General features: G+C 36.9%; 2 protein-coding genes across 7 annotated transcripts; one reads left to right on the forward strand and one right to left on the reverse strand.

Moving 5' to 3' along the window:
- Positions 1-8,779: 8,779 nt before the first annotated feature.
- Positions 8,780-11,598, forward strand: LOC115720790 (serine/threonine-protein kinase PCRK1). The gene is made up of 4 exons (XM_030649968.2): positions 8,780-9,407; positions 9,821-10,081; positions 10,309-10,431; positions 10,695-11,598. Exons 1-4 carry the CDS (start codon positions 8,961-8,963, stop codon positions 11,280-11,282), a joined length of 1,419 nt encoding a protein of 472 aa, XP_030505828.2. The 5' UTR covers positions 8,780-8,960; the 3' UTR covers positions 11,283-11,598.
- Positions 11,599-23,897: 12,299 nt separating this feature from the next.
- LOC115719261 (probable serine/threonine-protein kinase PBL9) lies at positions 23,898-27,427 on the reverse strand. Of its 6 annotated transcripts, none has more exons than XM_030648228.2 (7): positions 27,008-27,427; positions 26,508-26,606; positions 25,732-26,051; positions 25,355-25,490; positions 25,107-25,249; positions 24,868-24,991; positions 23,898-24,726 (listed from the first exon to the last, which is right to left on the reverse strand). In XM_030648228.2, exons 2-7 carry the CDS (start codon positions 26,557-26,559, stop codon positions 24,278-24,280), a joined length of 1,224 nt encoding a protein of 407 aa, XP_030504088.2. In that variant the 5' UTR covers positions 26,560-26,606; positions 27,008-27,427; the 3' UTR covers positions 23,898-24,277. The 6 variants fall into 6 exon arrangements, with proteins under 6 accessions (XP_030504088.2, XP_030504087.2, XP_030504089.2 ...); XM_030648227.2 differs by having other exon boundaries at positions 26,907-27,222; XM_030648229.2 differs by having other exon boundaries at positions 26,944-27,205.
- Positions 27,428-27,445: the final 18 nt, after the last annotated feature.

The following is a 27,445-nucleotide window of genomic DNA, read 5'->3' on the forward strand; positions in this document are numbered from 1 at the left end:
GGCCCACAGAACCACAGAGAAAACCGCAATGGGACACACTCTATTTTCATTGAAATTTGTCTCGAAAGCAATGTTACCTGTAGAGGTGAACATTGTAACCCACAGGCGTGAATTCTACAATCAGGAACAAAACCAAGAACTTTTAAATATGTAATTGGATCTACTTGATGAAAAATACAATGAGTCACAAATAACCAATACTGCTTATCAACACCGTATCACGAAGTACTTTAACAAAAGAGTTCAAAAAAGGCTATTTGAATTAGGAGATTTGGTCTTAAGATGCGTATTTACAAACACGCGAGATCTAGCAGCTGGGGTGTTCAACCCGAACTGAGAAGGACCGTACATCATTGAAGTTGTAGTTGGAACAATGGTTTATAAATTAGCTTCACTGGAATAAGGAGCATCTACGGCCTTATTACCAGTAGTTTATTATTTAAATATTGTACTAATCTTTGTCATAATCGTTCATTATTCTGAATAAAAGTTGATTTTTTCAAGTAATTATAAAATCTCAATTTCTTGAAAATTACTTGGGGGCATATATGTGTATAATAACTAGATTCTACCTAAAAATATATAGGAAAATGCTGAAAACCTAAAATTTAATTTTTTTCACAAAAAAAAGGATAATTAATTAAAAATTGTCTTAGGACAGTACAAAATCAAGAATTAAAAAACCTTTTCTTCAAGTGGAAATTAAATTAGCAGTTGTAAGTGAGATTCTTTCTCATGAAACAACAAGAACCTATATGCGATCTGAGTAAATAACGGCTCGCATGATTATATCATGTATTATAAACAAGACACAAATGTGTCTTGAAAAATAATACGCAAGCTAAAGTATGATTAAAGGATTAACTATTCATACAAGTAATCAAAAAGTATTAAAATAGTTCTTAAAAGAACTATTCAAAATAATTGAAGCTTACTCTAAACATAACAGATTACAAATTGCTCGCAAAAAACATAACTCGAAAAATGCAGGATAAAAGGTATAAAAGTATATATATATATATATAAATTAGCATTGTTGGCCATCCAACAAAGTAAAAGTTTTACAAAAAAATACCACAAGGGGCAAACTATTGTCTCGGCATAAAGGCTATTGCTTGAAAATAAAAATAAAGATGACTAAGTCTACATGGTTGGAGACTTGGTTGGGTCTTCTTCTTCTTCTTCTTCTTCCTCGACCTCTTCCTCAACATTTCTTGGCTCATCCTTCTTGGTTTGTTCGCAGAATGCTCGCATCTCTTTAGTCTTGGCTCCCAGAAAACTCAAATCCATCCAAGGGTTGGCCAACCAAGCTCAATAAATAGATCGCTTATCGATCATATTAACCCTAGCTTTGGCATCAACGTTGGGATATTCAAGCTTTTTCTCAGCATCAACTTGGGCTTTTTGGTTCGCCTCTTCAAGTTCCTTGATCTTTATCTGGGCAGCCTCAAGGTTTGCTTTGAGGGTTTTTTATTGCTCCTTGGAATCTTTCTTGACTCTTGAGATCTCCGACTATGAATCAGTCCATTGCTTAGCCAAAAACTTTGCAATGTTCCCTAGATTTGCAAAGCTAGGCATTAAGCATCTCGATGTTTTGGAGACCTCTTTGTTGAGCCACAGATGATAGAAGAGATGGCTGTGAAAAGTAAAGTCAGAGGAAGACGTACAGGAGAGAAGTAAAATGAATAAAAAAAAAGAGACAAACTAACTGACTGCATGAGATCATAACTCCTTGTCATAAGACTTTGAAAGTTTGTCGTTGTTAATTAAATCCCAATCACCTTGCTCGAAGGTCTTATAATGGCACCAATTATTGGTAGCATGCATCGAGCATATCTACGAACCCTCTGTGCCAGCATAGATAGGTAGGGGCAAGAGGGCTCTAGCAGTGCCATCTCGGGTGGAGATCTCGAGAATTTGACTTGATGAACAGACCCTAGGGCTTGTTCACCAGAGCTTACAACAGTTGGGGCAGTAAATTGTCTAGGGACTTTTCTAGTTCAATGGTGAGTTGGTTCGAGGCACGCTTCTTGTTGGCAATCTTTTTGATCCTTTCAAAGGCTTCTAAGTTGATCCAGAGGCATATCCTATTGAATTTGTGCGCTTCTTGGATTTCTTGATGGGGCCAGTAGGACTGCACAACACATCTTTGAAATCTAGATCCATGTCTGCGAGACAAAAGATAAAATATCAACACTTGTACAAAATAAACAAGAAAAATGCGGTGAGATAATCTCCCACTAAAGAAAATTACCATAGTCATCAGACGAGGATGAAGAACTAAAATAATTACTAAACTTCCTATAACCAATAATCATGAAAAAAACCAAAGTGGTTTAGAGGAGACATGTCCCAATCTGGATGGCTTGCCCTATCGAAGTTAGTACCATATTGTTTGGCAGTCCCAAAGTAAGAACTATTTCAACTTAATTGGACATGATGCTTAGGATACCAACTGTCAAACCAATCAGCAATGCGATCTACACAATTCCAAATGTACAAGTTGTACTGACTATCCTTAAATTTAACTAAAGTAGTACGCTCAACTCTAAGTACAGTCGAGGACCATCCACAAGTACAAACGTTATTACCTTGGGAGGCATCATCTTTAGCTTCCCAAGGGGTTGTGCTCTTCAAATTGTGGGTGCAAGCCACATAGTCTCTATCCTATTCGTTAGTAGGAACTGGAAAGTATTGCTAGTTTGAGAATTTTGGGACCTTGAAGTCTCCAGTAGATTATTTGCTGCCAAGGAGAGCACAAGCCTTCAAGTTGTTCTCGTGCAACAAGAAATCAGCTGCTCGTAACCCAAAAGAAAGGCCAAGAAGAATCCTATGCCTTTTTTCAATTTTAGGAATTGGAATAGGCCTCTTGGTGATCGCTGTCAATACAACATATAAACAAAATTAGTAAGATAAAGTCTACATTTAATGGATTAAAACTCAAAACCAAATTTTTGAGAAAAGACAATACTTACGTATGATTTAGAATTTGGTTGTGTTGATGGGAAAGAGACATGAAGTCCAAAAGAATTCATCCTTGAATTCTTTTTTATTGGGTAGACTTACAATGATCCTATGATAATTAGTATGGGTTCCGAGGTAGTAAAAACTACATGCTCCTCGCTTCCTTGCAGGAAAGGTCTTCACAGAATAAAATTAAAGAATTTCAAGTGGGGTCGGGCACTCCCACTTCAAAATATGGTATAAAGACTTTAAACAAGTGAATATCCTATATGAATTTGGTGCCAACTGGAATGGGGCAATATCGAGGTAATTACAGAAATCCTTGAAATAATCGTTAACAGGGAGTACTACTCCAGCTCTTATATGTTCGAGGCTCCAAGCGCCTATCTTAGATGGCTCGCTAGTATTACACCCTTCTTCTCAAAATACACGTTCAGGAGGATAACAATTGAACTCCCCCTCAGTGATAGACCTAACCCGACATCCTTGCTCATATTTGATGCCACATGATTTTAATACTTCCCCAACATAAGATCATATTAATCTAACTTTAGACTCTATCAGTTCAGCCTCAAAGGTGACTATAGGGTCTTGAGGGGTCTTTGATTTTGTGTGCTTTTTGGGCCATAATTTCAAAATCTAAGTTACCTGGTAAAAAAGTAACACTGACTTCAGGTAAAAACATTGGTCTCGCTAAGAGAATATAAATTGAATTTAGAGGTTCAGTTAAGCAGCTTCTCGCTCTATTCCTGGTTATCTTGTAGCTAGATCCTTCGAAACCACAAGAATCCTTAGTTAGAATGGGATTCCAACTCAGCACCTTTTGAGATTTTGAGAAGAGTTGCTCTTTGGAGAGCAGAGTTCGATGAAAGTTGTAAGTTGTGTTCAGGGGGAGCCTACCCTTAATTATCTCTTGTAAGAATTGCCTATAACGACTAGAGGTTTCATCTTGGCTAGTTCTAGAGATAACCCCTAATTTTTGCATTATTTACTTCAAGAATGGTGGGGATTTATGTGTTTCGGGTCTGAATTTGATGGTAGAAATTTGAGGACAAACTGATTCTAGGGATTCTGGGATTATGATTTCTAGAAAAAATTGAGACATATTCATAACTAATAATATCCCAATTACTATAAAAATAGAACACAAGCTCAGCCCAAAAAATCTACAAATCATATAACCTAAAAAAATTTTCTAGACCTAGAATTATTCAGACAAACAAAATTAAAATTACCCAAACAACAAAATAATGCAGATAGAGAAACACTAACCAAGGAATAGAAATTATGAAGACAGATGAAATATCAATAAGGAAAAAGGAATATGTCACTTACTATTTTGACGAAAAATTTTGGACAGAGGAAAACTTCGTGATTGAAACTTCGAAGGTTGAAAAGTTGGGTCGTGATAATGTCTAGAATGGGAGGTACAATTGAATGAAATACATAGAAAAATGTGAATGATAATGAGGGCATGCAAGTTTAGGAAGGAAACGGTTGAAGTTTTTGCAAAAAGCTTGAAGGTTTGAAAGAAGGAAATGTCAAATGTGAAGTGCAGTTTTGATTTTATACCTAATAGGTGATTACCGTTCGATTGAAGAAAATCTGTTCTAACGGCTGGGAACGTTGCAAAAGAGGAATAATCAGGGCATTAAAGGATCAATGATGTACCTCGAATTTTTTTGAACCGCCAAAACTCAAACCATACAATTTTTCAAAACCGATTAAATGCGATTATACCCCTAAGAGCATTTAAAAATTTATTTTTAATTAAAAAGTACTTTTTAGGGGGCAATTGTTATACTCGAAAATTTGACTGTTCATCAGAGACCGACACGTGTCCTACAAAAAGAATATAAATCAACTTGAAGAATATAATAATTAAATTGTATTAGTAAATACGATTCAAATAATTTGTTCTAATTAATTAAAGTTGGTAGAAATGTTCAAACTTGCTGACGACCTAAATCATATGCGAGATAAGAATAATAATATTAAACTAATATAATTGACAAGGCAATATGTCAATCTCAAGATAAACAAAGTATATGATAGAAGCTTACAAGACGAGACATCAAGAAGCTTGTAACTCATCGACCCACATACATGAACAGGGTGAAAATAACTGCACTCAACCATCTCGCTTTCTATGCGACGTAGTAGTCATCTCGCATCATCACTACAATATGAGAGTGTTGCGAGAAAAAGAATGTCTACACTTAGCATTCTTTCCTCTCAAGACAAATAAGAAGGATAATTCATACTCAGCGAGAAATAAATTCATTAGTCAGCATAACCGTTTAAAGGATAAAGACAAGGAGCAGTTAGGTAGTTATTAGATATTATCCCATATACAAATAAATAAAACGTGGGAAATATCCACGTTTCATTAGCATTTGTAAATGAATCGATCCCAATAAAAATAATTGCCAAACCGACCAGACCGTAACCGAATTTTCGGTTCCACGTCATCACCGAATTTGGCGGTCGGTTTCGGTTTCGGTTTTTTTGACACGGCGGTCGGTTTCGGTTCTTGAAATAAAAAAATAGTTTAACCAAAAAACCGTCAAAACCGCCAAAAACCGCCTAAAACCGCCAAAAACCGCCCAAAACCGCCTAAAACTGCCAAACCGAAAACCGCCAAAAACCGTACGGTCGGTTTTATACGGTTATAATTTCTAAACGGTCGGTTACGGTTTTCGTAAAATAAAAACCGTAACCGACCGGTCGGTTATAAAATTTTAAAAACCGACCATAACCGACCGATTTTCACCCCTAACACCTATAAATAGGAGCAGATTCTATGGGAAGAGGGACGACAAAATAGAGAGAGAATTCTATTATTTATTAATACTGAGATTTATACTATGCATTTAAATAAATATCCCTAATAATACGGACTCGTGGAGTATGTAGATTTAAACTACAAAATCACGTAAAATATCTTGTGTTCATTATTATTATTAAATTCTGTAGTAAATTTATTATGTAAAGTTATATATTTAGTCAACGAAAATTTGTGTTAACACTTACTTTTACACAAAAATAATAATTACTATATTTACTTTCTTTTAAATTTATCCAAATACTTTGAATTGCTTTTAGTTAGTATCCAAAAATATTTGAATTTTAGGAAGTTATTAATTTAAAATTATGCTAGACTGGATACTTATTTGAGTAAGTATTTACTTTTACTTATAACTAGAAGTATGAGATAATTATAAATTTTGACTTATTTAAAACATTTAGATAACTATTATATGAAGATTTTTTTTTAATAAAAAATATTTTTCAAAGTGTTCAAATGTCATTGGAATTTTTTTTTTTTTTTTGAGTAAATTAAAGATTATGTAAATTATTTTAATTTTAAGAATAACTTCTCAAAAGTCATTTTAAGAGAAATTACAAATCATAAGTTCTCCCGAAGAACTTTTAAATTAAGAAAAAAGACTTCTCATTTATTACCCAAACACTTTTAAAAGAACTCTTTTTTAACAAAAGACTTCTCCAATTCTGTATCATAAGACCATCTTTAATGGGTGGTGTAAATTTTGCACTAAATTTGACTCAAAAAATAAGTCAATCCTATATTGGACCCAAATTTTATTATCGTGCTCCGATGTAGTGGTAAATTAACTTTTTTTTTTTAATAAAAAGTTGTAAGAAAGTCAATAAATACATTAAAATTTGATTGAAAATGTATAAAATTTTAGTAAACATATCAATAAAATGTAAAAAGTTAATAAAGGCATTAATGCGTGGCAAAAGAGTAAACAAAATAGTGATATTTATCTTGGTGTAAGATTCAGTGCATGTTATATTTTGTGTTAAATTTGGCACAATTTTTAACATGTATCAAATTTAAATCATCTTATACACTATGTAGTTCAATTTTATGAACATATGCTAAGGAATATATCTACACCTTCTTTATACCATTCATATTTGGAGATGCTCTAAGTTGTGTCAAATTTAGCACATACTAAAGGTTGTGCTAAATTTGATACAAGATATAATATTGTGTCAAATTTAGATCGTGTCTCGGCAGACTTTTTCTTCTTTTATCCGAAATGGGGAGAGTTTATACGAACCAGTAAGAATAGCCCATTCCAGTCTAACAAGATTTACTAGAGAGTAAATAAAATCATATTTTTTTACCGTCTTCTGTATTTGTAGGATTCTTAGGTGTAGGTTTAGGTTTAGCAACAAAGTAAGTTTGACGGGGTAAGAAAGCCTCTCCTCTAAGGAAGCCTGCCCGCAAGAACTCTGGTTATCCCAGCCCCCAGCTTTTCGAAGAGGGCTTTTGGTAGAGTAAAGAACGGGTAAATCTCTGAACCGGACGATCCGCTTGTCCTTCTTTATTGTCTATCGACAGAAGAAATTATTTATCGTGCCAGCTATAGTAACTTCTTTCTTCTTTCGTTCTCACTTGGATATCGATCTAGTTAAGTAACCAGGAGTTTTCTAGGGTTCATGTGATCGTTGCCACGGGGGCCCCCGCTCGAAACACTACAAGGACGTCTCCTTCTGGCAAGAAAGAATGTCCTTCCAAAAAGATGAGTGCTTGCGAACGCCTCAGGTGCATCACAACATGCAGGCATGCCACTCTCAAATGCGCCGTTATGTCCCAACTAGTTCACTGACGGACTATACTTCTCGAGTGATTTTAGGCAAGGGTCACAGTCAAAGAGTGGTATACTGACTTGCTTGTTCGGCGCGAGTGCCTAAAAAAGACGTTCTTCCCCTCTAAAAAGAGTGTCTCTGGTACGGCTTTTCAAAGCGGAGATTGCTAAGTTGGAACTTGCGATCTTGCCCCAAAGCATCGCACACAGCACTCTGATTCATTGCCTACCATTTAGTAGGGGTTGCCCGAAAGGAGACCGGAAGGCATACATCAGAGCTAGCTTTTAGAGCCCCGTGGACTTTCTCTTATCCGAAAGCCTCTCTTTGTTGAATTGATCTCTCGACTGTTCCTCGTGACGAAAGATCCTAGCCTACCCCTCCGTCAGTAGCCATTGTTTCAACGGCACCCGAGACTTCTGAATCAGTCCGTGAACCAAGAGCCCACACTTCTTTTGTTCATCGCACTCGCCTTGCTCATTGCAAGGGGAGATCCTTTCCTATCTCCATCGGCTTGTCCCGTCAGTAGGAAACAAATTATTCATGAATATTTTGCTACTTAAACTGTTATTGTCTATTGGAATACAACTATAAATATTATCTTATATATAACATTTGTTTATTATTTGTGCCAAATTTAGTATAATACTTAGATTTTGCATTGGAGATGGTCTAAGCCAGCTTAACAATTTTATTTAAACATTCCTATTTGCTATCTTAAAGTGTCCAATCCTATATTATTAAATTAAAATATATAAAACCTAATATTAAAAGGGAAACTTACAAAAATACTAGAATTTGGGTTAACTTTTACAAAAATACTGCCACACGGAAATCTTTTCAAAAATACTGCGTTTTTATAAAACACCAGTAAAACACAAAACAGAACAACTCAAAACAACAGTAGAACACTAGTAAAACACCAGTAGAACATCAGTGTAAACTTAACACAGTATACTGCAGTATGAAACTTATAAAAAAATACAGTAAAAAAGTAAAAAATTCCGCTTGACAGTATTTTTGTAAAAAAATAACAAAAATTAATATACTATGTAATTTTCCCTATTAAAATATACCTATTTAGTTCCATAAGGTCTCCTAGCCAAAGAGAGCCTAATAAGAGCATTTTGAATGGGTATATGTTTTTTTTTTTTTTTGAAGAAACAAAAAATAGAAAAGAAAAAGCCGCCTTGGGTATGCCTTGGAAGGGGTCACATCATATATTTGAAAACGTATTTATATATAAATCAAATTTCCCCTCGCCAATAGAAGTTAGTTGATCTGAAAGGTATTATCAACACCGCCAAGCACCATCACTTTGACTCTGCCGCTCTCTCTCTGACTCTCTCTCCATTCGTCGCAGCATTGGCTGATTCATGAAGTGTTTCCATTTCACCAGCGGAGATAGGCGCGACGACGATGACGCTAGCGTCACTGGCGCCGGCTCCAACGTCGTTTCAAAGGTCGCCTCCAAGGTGTCTTGGGCTCGCTCGCTCAGTGTTGCCTCCAGCAGCCTCGACAGTACTCGCCGCTCCGAGTTCGATTCCGACTCCAGGGACCTTTCTGACTCCATCGGGTGTTACGACTTCCTCAGTCTGCGTAGAGCCAATGATCTGAGGGTGTTCACGTTCTCCGAGCTCAAATCGGCCACCAGAGGGTTCAGTAGGGCCTTGTTGATTGGGGAGGGAGGTTTTGGCTGCGTTTACAGAGGAGTTGTTAGGGTTTCGGGGTCGGATGTTGAGATTGAAGACGAGGACGACGAAGACGCCCTTCCCTGTAAGATTGATGTTGCGATCAAACAGTTGAATCGTAGCGGCTTCCAGGCATGTCTTTCTTCATTCCTTTTCTCTTTTCTTTTTGGCACGATATATGTACGAATCCATTTATGTTTGTATTGTTTTTATAGTTTGGTCTGTTTTAAGAATCTTGGATTTGCAGTAGCTTGTTCACAAATCTGAATATCGCGTTGAGTTCGGGTGTTTTATAGTCATAAGAGGAAGTTTTATTAAAAAAAAGCATTCACTAGTTTGCAATTCTATAACTAATCAAGCTGTTAGTGTTCAATTAAGAAGGAACGCATCTGTACATGTTCAACCGGTAGAAATTAGTTATTGAAATCTTTGATTTGTTGAAATGGGTTTTGTTTTAGAAGATCAATGTTGCTTTTGGAATGCCATTGTCAGGTGCTTGAAGTTATCTAATGAAATTTACCACGTATTTGCATTCTAGTGTCCAGGGGCATAAAGAATGGATAAATGAAGTGAACTTTTTAGGTGTTGTGAAGCATCCAAATCTTGTGAAGCTAGTTGGATATTGTGCGGAAGATGATGAAAGAGGGATTCAGAGACTTTTGGTCTACGAGCTCATGCCTAAAAAAAGCTTAGAAGACCATCTGTTGGCTCGAATGCCGTCAACTCTCCCATGGATTGCAAGATTGAAAATTGCCCGTGATGCTGCCCGGGGATTGGCATACCTTCATGAAGAAATGGATTTTCAGGTATCTTGTCTCTCCTTTTTTTAATTGATTTGATTTGAAATTCTTCCCTTGCATTAAGAAAAAAAGAAAAGGTTTTAATGCTTCCCTTTTTTATGTCTTTCAATATAGTTTTTGGGAGAGGATGACCCAAAATTCCTTAACCTAATTCATGCCCATAGGCTTGTATACTGTGGAAACTAAGTTACTTCTCAGAAGTAAATAATATTTGGATCTTTTGGTTGGTGCAGTTAATATTCCGAGACTTTAAAACGTCGAACATTTTGCTAGATGAGGACTTCAGTGCAAAACTTTCAGACTTTGGACTAGCAAGACAGGGGCCTCCTGAAGGAACTAGTCATGTTTCCACATCAGTAAGTTGCTTTACAGAAAAAGTTTGTTGGATCCAATACTTTATTGGTAAAAATTAAATGATCATGTGATTGGACGGGTCAGAGTTCTGCTTCTTGTCAGAAGCTGTTTGAATTATTTTGTCCATAGTTAAAGATGGTAGTACCATCTTTTAAAGTTGGTCCTGATAAATTACCTGTTTCTGAATTCTTGTTTTTGGCATCACACATTTTCTGACGATTTTGTTTGTATGAACGCTGCTCACAATTAATACTTTTTTCTCAAGGTTGTGGGCACGGTAGGCTATGCAGCTCCAGAGTATGTTCAGACGGGGAAATTGACTGCTAAGAGTGATGTGTGGAGCTTTGGTGTGGTTCTTTACGAGCTCATCACAGGAAGGCGGGCTGTGGAGAGAAACCTTCCCCGGAGTGAACAAAAACTTCTAGAATGGGTGAAACCTTATGTTTCAGACTCAAAGAAATTTTACCTTATTATTGACCCTCGACTTGAAGGAGACTATTGCATTAAATCAGCTCAGAAACTTGCTTCATTAGCGAATAAGTGTTTACTAAAGCAGCCAAAGTCTCGCCCTAAAATGAGTGAGGTGGTTGAGATTCTTGGAAACATTATCAACGAAACTACATCTCAAGAAGTAGAAATTGCTGCTCAAGAAGTTGTTGCCCCACAAGCCATCAGCGAAACTGAAGAACCAGAAGAAGAAACCACAGTGGAATCTGAACCTGTGTCCACCAAACAAGGAAACAATTATCTAAAGAAAGTGTTTGATATAAGAGAAATGGTCAACTTAAGAACCAAATCCATTAGCAAGTTGGATTGGCGAAATTGGACTCCTGGGTTGGTAAGAACTTCATAAAATCTCAAGCACAACCTGGGGCAGTGAAGGAGAAAAGAAGTAATACAGCCATTTCTCTTTCCATGCAGTGGTACATCACACACATGTATCCATTAATATGGTGTATGTGAAAGAAATGAATGTGTAGATATGTGCTATTCCTCAAAAACTCATTGAAGATGTCTTCTTTCTGTCCCTTACTCTTTGCCTATAGGGTTATGTAGTCTTTGTAGATATTCATATATATGTGACCTGTGAGCGACTTGTTTTGTTTTTTTGCCTTAAAGAGTAATGATATATGCACCTAAAATATACATAAAAGAATTACACACAGTAACATGGTAGTGTTTTCTAATGAGAATCCATGTTTTATAGAACATCAACAAGAATAATGTTTTGGTACACTTTTTTTTTCAGCCATGCAAATACGCCTTAGTAGTCAAGAGTTGCAGTTGCGGATTGGTTCAATTGTACTTATAGCAGATGTAGTTTACTATACAGTTGATGAGTAAACACTCAGGGAGCAATGTCGCGGAGAAACTTAATTGGAGTTAGAATTTTTAGTCCCAACAGTCCTATACTATAACATGGATTTTATAATCGACTGTTGTTCGTGCTCTGTTTTTGTCTGTAGGATCACAAGATTAGGTAGGACCATGACGATCTTTTATCTTCCCATGTAGGATTTGAGGAGATTAAATATATTTCACAATTTTTAGGTTTTGGTTGGGAAATTTGACTTTTTATGCTTACAAATACCTAATAATTTTTTCCTAAACACATAACATGTAATATTCGTGGGATATGACACAATTTACAATATTCCTAAAATACCCTCCATTTACATTATCCCCTCTCTTCTTCTCTTTCTTCATATCCATCGAACCCTCATCAGGGTCCCCATCGGACCTGTCAGACCCAATTGGGGTCCCCATCAGACCCATCGAACTCCCATTTACAGCACATGCATCAGACCCCAATCGGGGTCCCCATCGGACCCAAAAACTATATTTTTCGCACATACATCGAACCTCATCGGGTCATTGTCTTCCCCAAACTGCGATTTCCCCAAATCGCAGATCTGAACCTTGGACATTGTTAAGCATCGTTCGGGTCTCCTCCGTGACGCGGTGATGAGGGTCGGAATGTTGGGTGTGGGTCTCGGTCGGGGTGATCAGTCGGAGTGGGTTCTGTGGGGGGTTGTGCGATGTGGGTTCGGGCGAAGGGCGATGATGAGGGTCGGAATGGTGGGTGTGGGTCTCGGTCAGAGTGGTCAGTCGGAGTGGGTTGTGTGGGGGGTTGTGCGATGTGGGTTCGGGTGAAGGGGAAGAGGCAGAGAGAGTTTGAGGGAAAGAGAGAAAAAGGGTTTGAAATTTTGAGAGGAGTATTTTTGGGGTTTTGAAAAAGTGATCATATATTTTCAATGTTAAAAAGTATTAGTTTAGGGAAAAAATTATCCCCTGATGCATGCATAGAAATTCAAATTTCCCTTTTGGTTTTTGTTTGGATAGATAATAGTGAGTTTTGAATCTTTTGATGGAATCCCTTACTTTTGTAACGTGTAGTGTACACTACTTCATGATTAGAAAAGGGTGGGAAATGGGGTGGTGGGGGTTGGGATCAAAGTATGTTCAAGTATAGACAGCTTTCATGGTCCATCAATGAATCTAGCTTGTTTCTTCTTTAAAATATACTCTGTTCTTCACTATTACACAGGAATGGGTGGATTGGTACCAATACCATGGTAGTGAGTTTTGGTTTCAACCCAATGAATTTGCAATAGTTTGGTTTTAATATTTGGACTTGTCTGCAGCCCATATCTCATACTTACTCATGCACACGTACAGATCTATAATAAAGAAAGGGCCCATTCTTTTTATTTGGGCATTTCTTTATATTCTCGGGATTCTCGGGATAAGTTAAAAAATACTTTTTTTTTGTTTTTTTATACCTTAATTAAAAATATCTTCATATTATATTTAATTAAAATATATCCACTTTTTTAAGTAGGTTATCCAATATACCCTTACTTTCTACTTAAGTCTAACATATAGTTTACGTTAACCTAAATGATCCAATGGGAACATCATCTATAAAAGTGGGTATATATTAAAAAATATAAAAATAGAGGTAAATATTAAAATAAGTAAAATAAAGTAGGTATACAATATAATTTCCTCTATATACCCTTAGCTTAACTTTATCGTGAAAAATTCCGAGTAGGATTGTCATGGACTGTGTTGCCTCTTAGAGCATTTTCAAGGCAAGTAATGTCTATAAAACTCAATATCACCTTAAAATATAATATTTTATTTTCTCTCTCAACGACATCAATATTAGGTACTTTCTGCTAAATAAAACACTTTAATGCTCAACAATTCTTTAAATAATATCTCATACACTATTATTTAATATATCATTCATTTTATTTCTAATATGTTATTTTATTATTGTTTTTCTATTTCAGCAAAAAACTTTTATTTAAAAAAAAAATAGATACCACATTGCTCCTGTCAAACTACAGCAGTTATCCAACTATTTAACTCCAATGCAATAGCTACCATTAAAAGTAGTCCATGCTATCTTTGATGTATAGAGCAACTTTGATATATAGAGCTGCTCTTAAGATAGGTTTGTTTTTTTTCTTCCCAAGTTCCCAATGCTATCTTTTTTTTTTTAATCAAAATGCAATTTATTAAGATAAATTCGCTATTACAGAAGAATTAAAATATCGTGGACAAGTATTCGTTTATACACAATCTCCTAAACTAGTAACAAAGGTTGTCAATGTATAGGCAACACTATTCGCAAACTGTAGAGTAGCCTTGGAAGAACCACCACTAACAATAGCTAATAAAAAAATGAATATCTAACAAAATAGAATGAAAAATATAATTTGAGTGAGGATTATTAACCCAACCAATAGCTACAGTATAAACACTATTAATAATGGAGATAATGAACCCGAAGTGATGCGTAAGATTCAAACCTAGTCTAATTGCAAGCAGTTTCGCTACATTAACAGAAAATTCACCCAACACACAAGATGACCAAGCCAGCCAAACCACACTTGTAGCATCCCGCATCGCCCCACCCAATTCGACAAAACCCCTCCTAAGAACCACTGAAGCATCAGCCATAAGAGCAAATGAATCAGGAGGTGGTGGCATCCACCGAGTGGGCCCTGGCCAACTGGGTTCGAAGGGCACAACCCCATTTGAACAGCCCACCAAACAGGCTCTTTGAATTCTGACATGTGATTATGAGCTAAATTTGGAACAATATCTAATCTTGACTGTATATCATTAAATAATATTGAGTTTCGATCATACTAAAGTCATCAAAGGGTATCCATCATCAATTCAAATGCCTCAAGAGATAGCTTTTCAAAGAGATAGAGGAGAATTTCTAGAATTGGACCATTTACACACCGGTGGAGCAACGACCATACCCCCAACCGGTGCCACACTAGAATTAGGCTAGAACAGAAAAATAAAGCATGTTCTAGAGTTTCAGATTCTTTGCCGCACCTTGAGCAACAAAGAGGTACCTAAACTTTCCGAGAGATAAGTTATGTAGCTACTGGTAACACCAAATAGAACATACGCCAAACAAAAACTTTCACCTTTGGTGGTATAGTAAGGTTCAATACTCCATTCCGCCAATGAATTACCTGAGATGAGTCTGCTACTCCCTCATCAAACTGAAACAACCACGCCAGTAAATAGCCACTTTTAACATTTTAAACCCCATCCTAATCATAGAGCCAGTACCAACCATCCTCCGCCTCTCGCCTCGCTAATAGAATAGATAAAATTATGTTAACATCCATGTCCAAAAATATTTGTTGAAGCTTCCTAACATCCCATGCACCGGATGGAAGAATAAATTCACTCACCCAGCAATCATCATTTACCCTCCTCGTGATTGGCTAAAAAGATCTCAGACGTGGGAGCCATGGGTCTTTGAACGCCCATACTTACGTTCCATCTCCAATATATCTATAAAGACCACATTTAAGCAAATCCAATTCCCAAATCAAACTCGACCAAAGATGAGATGAACTATCCTTTTTAATGGCTTATAGGATAGAGTAATTTGGAAAATATTTGTGTTTCAGAATTCTGGCAGGTAACGACTCTTAGTATAGAAGTAATCTCCATACATGTTTAGCCACAAGATCTTGATTAATAAGTTAAAAATCCTAAAACCCAAGTCTTCTCATTGTGTTAGGGTGACACACTGTTTCCCATTTCACCCAAAGAATCTGTCATTTATCACCATTCGAATCCCATCAGAGTTGCCTTACAATAGACTTTAATTCTTCATAAGTTGCCGCATGAAGCTTAAAGACACTTATCATATAAGTTGGAATAGCTTGAAGAATAGATTTAATAAGTAATTCTCTCCCACTAACAGAAAATAAATTCTGCTTCCACCATCGAACACACTTCCAGACCTTCTCACAAATCCCCTCAAACGTTTGCTTTTCGTTCCTACCAACCACCATAGGCAATCCTAGATGCTTATCATGAGTAGCTATAGATGTCAAACCCAATACATGTAGAACCCCATCTTGATCCGGTGATTGCACATTTGGACTAAAAGTGATAGCAGACTTCTCAAAGTTAGTCTTCTGACTAGAGGCAGCCTCATAAAGTAGTAGGATACGCTTGATAGTTTCAGTATCACTTCCATTAGCCATACCAAACATAAGACTATCATCAGTAAAAAAATAAGTAAGTTACACGTGGTCTTGATCTAGAATACCTAAACTTCATCAATTTAAATCTAGCTTCTACATGAGAGATCAGTGAAGACAATGATTTCGCACAGAAAAGGAATAAATAAGGAGACAAAGGACATTCCTGTCGTAACCCTTTTATCGATACCACTCTTCCTTTAGGGCGGCCATTGACTAAAAAAGCATACTCCAGGGTCATTACACAATCCATGATCACCCTAATCCAACCATGAGCAGTTGCCAACAACATCTTCAACTTCTCAATAATAATAACAATAATGTTCTCTAAAATTAAAAGTCCAATATTTGATCCAAAAACTGGAAATGTCAAAGTTAAATTAAATTTTCACTAATATAAAATTGGCTTTTTCCATAGATTTATAACTTTGTTTTATACTGTATTCTATCAGTTTCTAAAACTGTTGGCTATGTGGGTTTCAAAAAAATAAGAAACTTTAAATGATGATTTATAACTGTCAGGTGCTATTGTGGCAGAGCTGCTTGTATTGGAGTCTTCAAGGGTTGCCATTAATGGTAATCGTTTTCCCGATTTGATACCAAGTTAAAACAGGAAAAATGTAGAGAATAAAACTAATATTGAATGTTCTTTTTTACTGATAATAATTGCTTAACGGATGCAAAGGTTGAGCATGATACATCTATTTATATGGAGTAAAATAGGGGACAAAAGGAATATACAATTGTACAAAATATCCCTGAATTTTAGGGAAAGGCACAACGGTTTTGTACGATGCCAATGATATGCTAGCTAGCGTTAGTGTGATCATCACTGAAATCAGTTATAGAATTTTCATTTCATTCAAACGTTAGAAGATGTGATAATATCAGAAGGTGTTGTCAAGATGTATGAGATTGGTATTTTTCAATAGGAAAAACCAGGAGAACGTTATCGGGGCTCGAGGCTCTGATACCACTTAGTATATTCGAGAAGTTGATGGATAGACCAAGTTCTCATACAATTTCGTACAATCTTTGCATTTATTTGATATTTCTCTTTATTTTTTAAAATTAAATTTTAAAAAATGAGAATAAAAAAATAATATTTATGGTGTCAAGAAAATAAAAAGTGATATTTAATATAGAAAAGAATGAATAAATATATTTTTAAAAATAAAATAATATTGAAAATAAGTAATAAATAAGAGAAAACAAAATTATAAAAAATATGAAAAAAGTCAAGAGTAAATAATGACTGATGAAAAGTTATAGTAGAAATTAATGAAAAAGCAAAAAGTAATATTTGTGAAAATAAAAAAAAAATATTAAAAGTATTAGTGTTGTTATTACAAATTTCGGTTTGTTGTTTTAGAAAACTAGAAGATCTTGTTCTCCGAGAACAATTTTTTGTTTCTTTTTTTTAAAAAAAAAAATATAATGCTAAACACTCCTCATTTTTTTTTTTTAATTTGGTTTCAAATGATGGCGATAACTATAAGCGTTATATAATATGAGGGAGAACACTCCTTTTCCAATTTCCATGCTGAGTTGGGTGGAAATTGAGCTGTTCCAAAAGTGAATTACAAGTGCAGGGGACCCATAGACATTGGGATTTGGAAGGACTTTTGAAGATTGGTGCTCTTAACTTCTTTGTTGTATATTCCAATGTACCACCTTTTTTTGATAATGCAATGCAAAAGAAGCACAAAAGTCCAGCACATACATGCCTACACGTGCGTTCGTGTGTGCATCTGCATTCCACTCCTTCAACCTATAAATGTTTCAGGTTTTGGTTTGTAATTTGTAGGAAATTCGAACCTAATTTCTCCTACGTGCACCAACTCAAGGAAACAATTAGCCAAACAGGTTGTAAACAACCTTCCTGGTACAATGCTACCAGTTTTACCTTCCTTTACTTGGTGTCAATGATGCTAAAACCAACTTCGGTTAGCATACAACCCAAATTAGAGTTTTAACACAACAAAACATAATCATGAACTTCAAACCAGAAATCAAAAAAATTATAAAGAAATAAGGGAAGAGAGAAGCAAACACAAGATTTATAGAGATTCCTCCCAATGCAATGGAATACTTCCTCTTTTCGAGCTCTCCTCAAAGATGACAAGCTTGGTCTGCACTATATCAAATGGTGGATTGCAAGTTACAACAGTTCCAAGGCTTCATGCCACACTAGTTTGGCAGATAGTCATCTTCCTCGATCAATGGTGATCGAGTTCTCTCGTCTCAATCTTTCTCTAAACCACTCTAGTTCAAGCTCTATCTTTTCTATTACCAAGAGAGGTATTTATAGTATGCCTTTTTGTTTGAACTTATTCTCAAAGTTAATGAATTTCGACAAAATGAGTCTTAGTGTCTAATAGAATGTCTCACATGAGATATGAGTCCTTCTTTATAAAGGTATATAAAGAGTAACTTTGACACTTGGGATAAGACCTCAAGAGATATCTAGTTTTGTGCTAATGGGTAAGGATACAGATGACTTGCCACACCCGCACGCTGTCCGGCTGTACCGAGCTGGTGTTGTTAACACTAGTTAACTACACCTAGTTAATTTTCTGTTAGCTTAGGTTAGTTAACCTGTGTAATTAGTTAAGGTAGTTATTTTTCTGTTATTGTATCTTTCTTTGTGTTCTGCTTGTATATAAACAATGGTTCTTCATCAATAAAGATTGAGCTTTTCATTTTCTCTTTTCTCTGCTCTGTTCTACATGCTCTGTTGTTCTACATGGTATCAGTAGTCTTGACCCAAGACCATGTCATCGTCAACCTACGATCCTGCCATTAATCCCTCAAATGAAGCTCCTCAGGCTCCTGCCATTAATACTTCAAATGAAGCTCCTCCGGCTCCTGCCATTCCTCCCGCTGCCTCTGGATCTTGGAATCCATTTTCAAACTCTCTTTCTTCCTCGCTCACAGTAAAGCTTGATCGATTAAATTTTCTTTCGTGGAAATCACAAGTTCTTCCCACTGTTATTGGGCATGACCTTGATGAGGTTCTTCTGTCTGGTGTCCCTCCCCCAACAACTCTCGTTGATGGTACTACAAACTCTGCATATTCTCAATGGCGTCGCAAGGATCAGCTGCTCCTTTCTTGGTTGCGATCCTCCATGTCTGAAAGCATACTCGCGTCTGTTGCGAACTACACCACATCTGCATCTGTATGGCGTGCTCTCGAACAGAAGTTTGCCTCCCAAACCAAAGCACGAAGACTTCAACTGAAAGGCCAATTCTCACATGTTAATAAAGGCGGCTTATCCATCTCTGAATTTCTTGATAAAGTTCAAGCCATAGCTGACTCTCTCGCCATTGCAGGATCTCCGGTTGATGATCAAGATTTGATTCTACAGATCCTCAATGGTCTTGGCCCTGAATTCGATTCTGTTGTCTCAGGAATCACTTCAAGAAGCGATGTGTTGTCTGTCGAAGAAGTTCAGGCACTTCTTCTCTCCCATGAAAGTCGCCTCGAACACCATCATGCCATGAATGACCTTACTGTCAAAATGCAAGCTAACATGGCTCTTGGACACAACAGACCTCCAGGTGCTCGACCTTTTTCCAACAACAACTCCAGTAACATGAACACTGCCTCCCAGGGCCGTAACAGAGTTTTTTCCAGATCATCTACTCAAAAAGTGATCTGTCAAGTCTGCATGAGGAGTGGACATACTGCATCTGTCTGCCATTATCGTTTTGATAAATCTTGGATCACTCCCAAACCAGGTAATCCCATGAATCGTGCCTATCTTACTGAATTGGACTGTGATTGTGATCCACAGGCATACAATACCACTATGGTGCAAGATTTTGGTGCTGATGACTCTTGGTATGTGGATTCTGGTGCCACCACTCATGTTACCAACAGCCTCACCAATCTTGATGAGTCCAAACCTTTCTCTGGAGTTGAATCTCTTGCCATTGGTGATGGTAAGAAATTGTTAATTTCCCATACAGGATCTGTCTCTATTCCTTCCTACTCTACTTCTTGTCCATTACATATGCAATCTGTCATAAATGTCCCCTCTATGACTAAGAATTTAGTTAGTGTCTCTAAACTAACTAATGACAATGATGTTTTTGTTGAATTTCATAAAAACTGTTGCTTTGTCAAGGACAAGACAACCGGGTCTGTGCTGCTCAAAGGGAAAACTAGAGATGGACTTTACCTTCTTGGTGACTCGTCCAATCGTTCAAGTCCTACTCTGCAATGTCATCTTGCTACCTCAGCAAATGTTTCTTCTGATTCCAATTGTTCTTTACAATGTACTTGTACTACAGATTGTACTCAAGAGTGTGATTACACACAACACCTCTGTAATACTTCTTCAATAAATAAAGATGACATTTCTTATCCCTCTGAGCATTCTGTGTTTAATGTTTATCAGCATTCGAATATTGATCTATGGCATTGTAAATTAGGACACCCTGCTGTGTCCACATTACAAAAGATCTTACCCTCTGTTCCTCATACTGGTAACATTAAACAACTCACATTCTGCAATGCCTGTCAACTTGGGAAAAGTCATAGACTGCCCTTTATTACATCATCTAAACGTGCTTCTCAACCTCTTGAACTTGTTCATACGGATCTTTGGGGTCCCTCTCATGAACCTTCAAAAGATGGTTTTCGATACTACATCCATTTCTTGGATGATTATAGTAGATTCACTTGGATCTACCCTCTTACATTGAAATCCCAAGCTTTTGACAGGTTCATTCAATTCAAGAGTATGGTAGAAAAACAATTTCAATTGCCTATAAAAAGTGTCAAAGCAGATGGTGGTGGTGAGTACAAACCATTTGCTCGTTTTCTTGCTGACCAGGGCATCTCCTTCTCTCATCCATGTCCTCACACTCATCCACAAAATGGTAGAGCAGAACGAAAACATAGACACATCACAGAGACAGGTCTTACTTTGCTTGCACAGGCAAATCTATCTCTTAAATATTGGTGGCATGCCTTCCAATGTGCCACTTTTACAATCAATAGGTTGCCTACTCTTGTTATTGGAAATCTTAGTCCCTATGAATGCCTATTCAAAACCAAGCCCGATTACACTATCTTGAAATCTTTTGGTTGTGCCTGCTTTCCCCACTTAAGACCATACAACTCTCACAAGTTAGATTTCAGGTCTGAGCAATGTTTGTTTCTTGGTTACTCTCCTGCTCATAAGGGCTACTTCTGTGAAAACAAGAATGGCCGAATGTTCATTGCAAGAAATGTCATCTTCAATGAACTTCACTATCCTGGGGACACATTTCACAGACATCCAGATCAGGTAAATACTTCTTCTCATACAACTTCCTTTCCATCTGCAAGTTTTTCTACTATACCTGTCAATACTGATCTTTCTTTTTCTGGTATGACAACTGCTGCTGCACCAATCATTCACCATCACCACATCCCTGAGACTCACTCCACTACACCCTCCCCAGCACCCTTCCCTGAACATGACCAACACACAGCAACCATACTTGACCAACAAACAGCACCCCTACATGAACCTAACCAACAAACAGCCACCATCCCTGACCAACAAACAGCACCCTTACATGAATCTAACCAACAAACACCAACTGTCCTTGCCCAGCAAACAGCACTCTTACCTCACCATACACCAGAAACTGTGCCTGAATCCCACACCATACCCTTACCAGAAACTCAACCAAGGCCAAGTGCTGCTACTCCTTCAACTCATCCTATGATCACTCGATCGAAAAATGGCATTGTCAAATCCAAAGCTTACTTGGCCACCAAACATCCATTACCAGAATCCATCTTACCCTCTGAACCAAAGTCTCTTCAAGCTGCTCTGAAAGATCCAAAATGGCTCAATTCCATGCAAACAGAGGTGCATGCCTTAAAAAGAGCAGGCACATGGACATTAATTCCAAAGCAACCTGGTATGCACATCATTGGAAATAAATGGGTTCACCGCATCAAGCTCAATGCAGATGGGTCATTGGACAGATTCAAATCTCGGTTGGTTGCTAAGGGTTACTTGCAGGCTCCAGGGATTGATTATGCTGAGACCTTTTCACCAGTTGTTAAACCAGTCACGGTTCGCACTGTCCTTTCCTTAGCTGTTACTTATAATTGGCCAGTTACTCAACTAGACGTGAGTAATGCTTTTCTAAATGGTCAGCTATCTGAAACTGTTTTTATGAGCCAACCACCTGGTTTCATTGATCAACATAAACCAGATCATGTTTGTTTACTTCATAAGGCTCTCTACGGCCTCAAACAGGCTCCTAGAGCTTGGAATGACAAGCTCAGGGTTAGTTTACTTCAGTGGGGATTCAAAGCTTCGAAGTCAGACACGTCTCTGTTTGTTTATGGGACTGGTGACACTGCAATTATTCTCCTTGTGTATGTCGATGACATACTGGTCACGGGGCCCAATCAGACACTTATTACAAAACTTATTACTGATCTAAATAATCAGTTTTCTCTCAAAAACATGGGTGATGTCCACTATTTTCTTGGTGTTGAGATCTATCGAGATTCCAAGGGTATGTTTCTCTCTCAAACCAAGTACATTACTGATTTGTTAGTTAAACTTCATATGGACGGAGCCAAAGTCTGCAATACTCCCATTAGCAGCACCTCTAAACTGTCTCTGCAAGATGGTGAGTTATTTGACAATCCAACCCTCTACAGAAGCACTATTGGGGCACTTCAGTATCTATCCTTGACCAGACCTGATGTTGCATTTGTGGTTAATAAACTTAGTCAGTTTCTCAAGGCTCCCACTGTTTCACATTGGGACACTTGCAAGAGATTACTCAGATATCTTAAAGGCACTGTATCTGATGGTCTTCTACTTACACCAGCCACTGAAATGGTCCTACAAAGCTACTCCGATGCTGACTGGGCTAGCTGTGTTGATGACAGACGATCAACAGGGGGCTATGTTGTTTAGTTGGGGAATAATTTGATTTCATGGTCAGCTAAAAAGCAACAGGTTGTTGCTCGATCTAGCACTGAGAGTGAGTTTCGTGCTCTTGCAAACACTGCTGCTGAGTTGAAATGGATTGTCTCTCTTCTCACTGAATTACAGATTGCACTTTCTCACTGTCCTCTCATATGGGTTGATAACCAAAGTGCATCTGCCTTGGCTGCAAATCCAGTGTTTCATGCTCGATGTAAGCATATTGAAATTGACTTACACTTTGTAAGAGATCAAATTCTGGATAAGAGACTGTCTGTTAGATATGTTCCAAGTCATGACCAAATTGCTGACTTGCTTACCAAACCATTGTCCAAAGATCGGTTCATCTACCTTAAGTCCAAACTGAAAATGGCTCAAACCCCTTTTCGTTTGAGGGGGGATGTTAACACTAGTTAACTACACCTAGTTAATTTTCTGTTAGCTTAGGTTAGTTAACCTGTGTAATTAGTTAAGGTAGTTATTTTTCTGTTATTGTATCTTTCTTTGTGTTCTGCTTGTATATAAACAATGGTTCTTCATCAATAAAGATTGAGCTTTTCATTTTCTCTTTTCTCTGCTCTGTTCTACATGCTCTGTTGTTCTACAGGTGTAGTGTAACACTACTATTTGGAAAAAAATTATTTATTATTATTTAATTAATAATAAAAATAAAAATTTCATTTTTAGTAGCAAGCATTATGTAGAACACTTTTACTATTACATTGGTTTAGTTTTGAAAATATAAAGGAGTAGGTTAGGGTCTTTGACTTGTGTTGTAACTGTTCGAGAGTTCGTTAAAGCTAACTTGATAATCTGGCATTGTTAATTGACTTAATATGATGATTGGTTTCAACACAATTATTGCACATTGTATGCGAAGTAGATTAAGTGAGTGAATATCAAATTCACAAGCTTATTCATTAATCTCTGTTTTTGTCCATTTGTGTAGAGAGCAAAAAAATTCAACATCACACGAAAAAAAAATGAAAAAAAGACATGCATTGTTCATAGAAGAACCCCAGACTGGAAAAATAAGAGGTTATTAAACAATAGTGACGATACAAAACAATTGCCCCTTCTATTTCCTCAAAAGCAATTGGTAAAAAAATAAAAGAAACAAAAGACGTACAGCATTATGAGGTGAGCCATTGCTATGTTACAAGTTCAAGAAGACTGCCTCAAACATGGCTTTTGATTATATTAATTTGACGTAAGAAACTGTACAGCCGCAAGGCAGAATATACGTGTATGTGTGTTGTTCATGACAGTGTTTGCATACCAGCTTCTTTGGCTTCTTTTGTGTTTTCTTTCAACTGAGCAAAGGAAAACCATATATATCTAGTAAATTTCTTCATACTTCATTTCTAAACATAGAGTGAGGAGGCAGAAGGCCGAGGATAAGAACTGTTTATCTTCTTTTTATTACTGCTAACATCATCCGCACTTCGTCTACGAGTCCTTGTCCTGGATTCGTTGCTTGAATTATTCTGGTTGCTAACAGTTTCCTGGGAACTCTGAAGCTGCTCCAAAGCTGTTACAACCTCGTCCATGTTCGGCCTGTACTTGCCTTCAGTTGATAGACATCTCAATGCAAGTGTAGCTGCCTTATGAGCTACTTCCATCAAGTACTGGCCTTCAAGACGGTTGTCCAAGATTCGGAAGATCTTCCGCTTGTTTGCCAGATAGGGTTTAGCCCATTCCACTAGGTTGTGTTCTCCCGATGGTCGATTTTTGTCAACTGCTCTTCGGCCAGACAACATTTCTAATAACACAACTCCAAAACTGAATACATCACTCTTTGCAGTCAGGTGACCTTCAGGCAGTTATGAAAGTAGATTCATTATTAGTAGTAGGAAACCTGATTGCCTCAACTTTCAAGAAATAGAAGATCAAGAGCATTGAACCAAAGATAATCACAATCTAAATCAGTGAGCAGTTAACGAAAATATGTTACCAGTGGCTAGATATTCGGGTGCAGCATATCCATAGGTTCCCATCACCCTGGTGGAGACATGGCTTTTGTCACCTGTTGGCCCATCCTTGGCCAACCCAAAGTCTGATAGCTTTGCATTGTAGTTCTGGAGTTATAGAAGATATAGTTCTTAGAATAAATTCAAATATTCTACCAAACTGATCATATATATGAATATCATAACAAAAGTTCTACATGCCAGAAACTTTTTGAGATCATACCGAGTCAAGAAGTATGTTAGACGTCTTGAAATCTCGGTATATCACTTTAGTTTCTGCGCTGTGCAAAAAAGCAAGCCCCTTTGCAGCACCAAGGGCAACCTTTAGACGAAGATTCCAAGAAAGAGGCTGAAAATAAGAACCCCCTGATACAGGAAGAATTATAGTCGTCATTAAATCCATACTAGATAGGCCAATAATCATTATCTTTACTGTTACAAGAGTAAACAAATGTGATTGATGGAACTTACTTCTGAACAAATGATTTTCCAAGCTACCTCGTGGCATGAATTCATAGACCAAAAGCCTGTGTTCATCTTCCAAGCAATAACCAATCAATTTCACCAGATGAGGGTGGTAAAACTGTCCCAAATAGTTCACTTCCGCCTGTAGAACCAGACAATCTGTCGTCAATATCCAACCAATACAGTATCAAGTTACTCAGATATGTTCCTGTTTCAAGTATTGACAAGTTAGTACACATCCTCAATCCAAGAAGAACACAGGCTTGTTTCACTACCACCTTTCTTAAACCAGAAGGGCCACCAAATAAACATAAGACATTGTACAACAACGAGCTAGTCTTTTCAAAATTGTTAACTAAAAAGTGAGATAAAAATCAACTCACCAACCACTCTTTATGACCTTGAAAACCATCCTGATTAAGCCTTTTCACAGCAATAACCATGCCAGTCCCAGGCTTTGTAGCAGTGAAAGAGTTCTCATCAATCCACCCCTTGTAAACTGAACCAAAACCACCTTCCCCTAAAACGCTATCAGGGCGAAAATTCCTGGTGGCCATTTTGAGGTCAGCAAGATTGAAACTCTTCAAATTGGTAGCCTGCAATATCTCCCCCTCAGTCCTTGGAACTGAAACTGATGAAACCTTGCTGCTAGTACTTGTACTGCTAGAATTTCCATCACTAGTAACATATTTTGAGCTAACCCCTGTGAATTAAACAAATAGATATAAGATTCATGATCATGCTTCAACAAAATTATGATACACTTGGAAGACGACAATTGCTATTATTGAGATTCAATCTGCTGCATGCAATCTACCAAGTACCATGCAGCAGCAACAACAAAACAAAAAGACGAAAGACAAAAGAAACATTTTGAGCTTAATCTAGTTTGAGTTTAAGAACAAAACGGTGCATGACGTTCTAAACAAATTTGTTTAGAAACCAATACCAAAATGATTGAACAGCCAATGATATGTTGATAAAATACATGCATATATAGCTCAAGTCCACCTCACTGATCCCTGATCCCAGAAGACTAACAAACAGAGCACAGATAATTCAACAGAACCCTTTTCCAAATAAATATATTCAATATGCTAAAATAGGCCCCCTTCAACAGGTGGGGTGCTAAAAGATATTAGATGTAATATCTGCTTACCTGTTTTATATGTGCTGTCAGCTTTGATTTGTGCGCTTAAGCAAATCCCCATTGAAACCACCCAATGAAAAACAACCAAATTACCCTTTTGAACTCTTCCTGCAGATCAAAAGATTAGAGCCTCATCCAAAACCAAACAAAGGCAGCCTTTGAAGAGTAAATATAGACAGATCTAATAGTTGAAAACATTTTTCATCATTTTTATGGCAAAAATGTTTTTATTTTTCTTAAATAAGAAGTTAGATTTTTGTCCAAAACTCAAACTAATTGCTAGCTTTTCTTTCTATGAGTAGAAAATTCAATGACAAAAAAACAACAAAAAAGTATGAAACTTCCATTCAAAAAACAAACAAGAACCCATCAGAGAGAACATAAAAGAGTGCCATAAATAAACCTTACTTTGTCACAAAAATCAAAGTGAAGAAAGAAAGGTTACATGTGTTATAGTTTTTAATAGTCGTCTGGGAACTAAGAAGTAACAAGTTCAGAGAAAGCTTTACCAGAAGAGGCAGACAGAGCAAGTTACGTTGCTTTATTTCGCCTTTCTGGTAAGGTTTGGTTGTTATTGAAGGCTGAGAAAGCCGATAAAAAAGGAAGGTGAGATGGAAAGGATTGCATTAATGGCAGCCTGGTCCCGCCCTTTCGCTCAACGTTTTATACTCTCTTTGGCTCTTTCTCTCTTAAGCCCTTCGATTTTGATTATGAACTTGTCCATTCTTCAATGCATCATAGATGGCTCAGCTCGTTATCTACAGCTGGCTTGTTTCTTTCAAAGTTTTGTTGATTTTTCTTAAAAAAAAAAATAATAATAATAATAATAATAAACAAATAATAATCAGAAGTTTTTTTTTTTTCTGAAACTCATTTTTTTTTAAAAAGTTAATAATAATAAATTGCTGGTAACAATTATCAAGTCAATATTTGACTGAATGGAGCAT

The sequence above is a fragment of the Cannabis sativa genome, chromosome 2, assembly GCF_029168945.1.
Source record: "Cannabis sativa cultivar Pink pepper isolate KNU-18-1 chromosome 2, ASM2916894v1, whole genome shotgun sequence".
In the NCBI taxonomy this organism is placed as follows: domain Eukaryota; kingdom Viridiplantae; phylum Streptophyta; class Magnoliopsida; order Rosales; family Cannabaceae; genus Cannabis; species Cannabis sativa.

Bases quoted from the DNA above. Each gene is read 5' to 3' on its own strand.
- LOC115720790 (XM_030649968.2), top strand. From the start codon at position 8,961: ATGAAGTGTTTCCATTTCACCAGCGGAGATAGGCGCGACGACGATGAC. The intron at 10,082-10,308 runs GTATCTTGTCTC...TGGTTGGTGCAG, and splicing joins ATGAAGAAATGGATTTTCAG to TTAATATTCCGAGACTTTAA. The intron at 10,432-10,694 runs GTAAGTTGCTTT...TTTTTTCTCAAG, and splicing joins CTAGTCATGTTTCCACATCA to GTTGTGGGCACGGTAGGCTA.
- LOC115719261 (XM_061110742.1), bottom strand. From the start codon at position 26,559: ATGGGGATTTGCTTAAGCGCACAAATCAAAGCTGACAGCACATATAAA. The intron at 25,491-25,731 runs GTGAGTTGATTT...CTGGTTCTACAG, and splicing joins AAGGTCATAAAGAGTGGTTG to GCGGAAGTGAACTATTTGGG. The intron at 24,727-24,867 runs GTAACATATTTT...AACTGCCTGAAG, and splicing joins ACCCGAATATCTAGCCACTG to GTCACCTGACTGCAAAGAGT.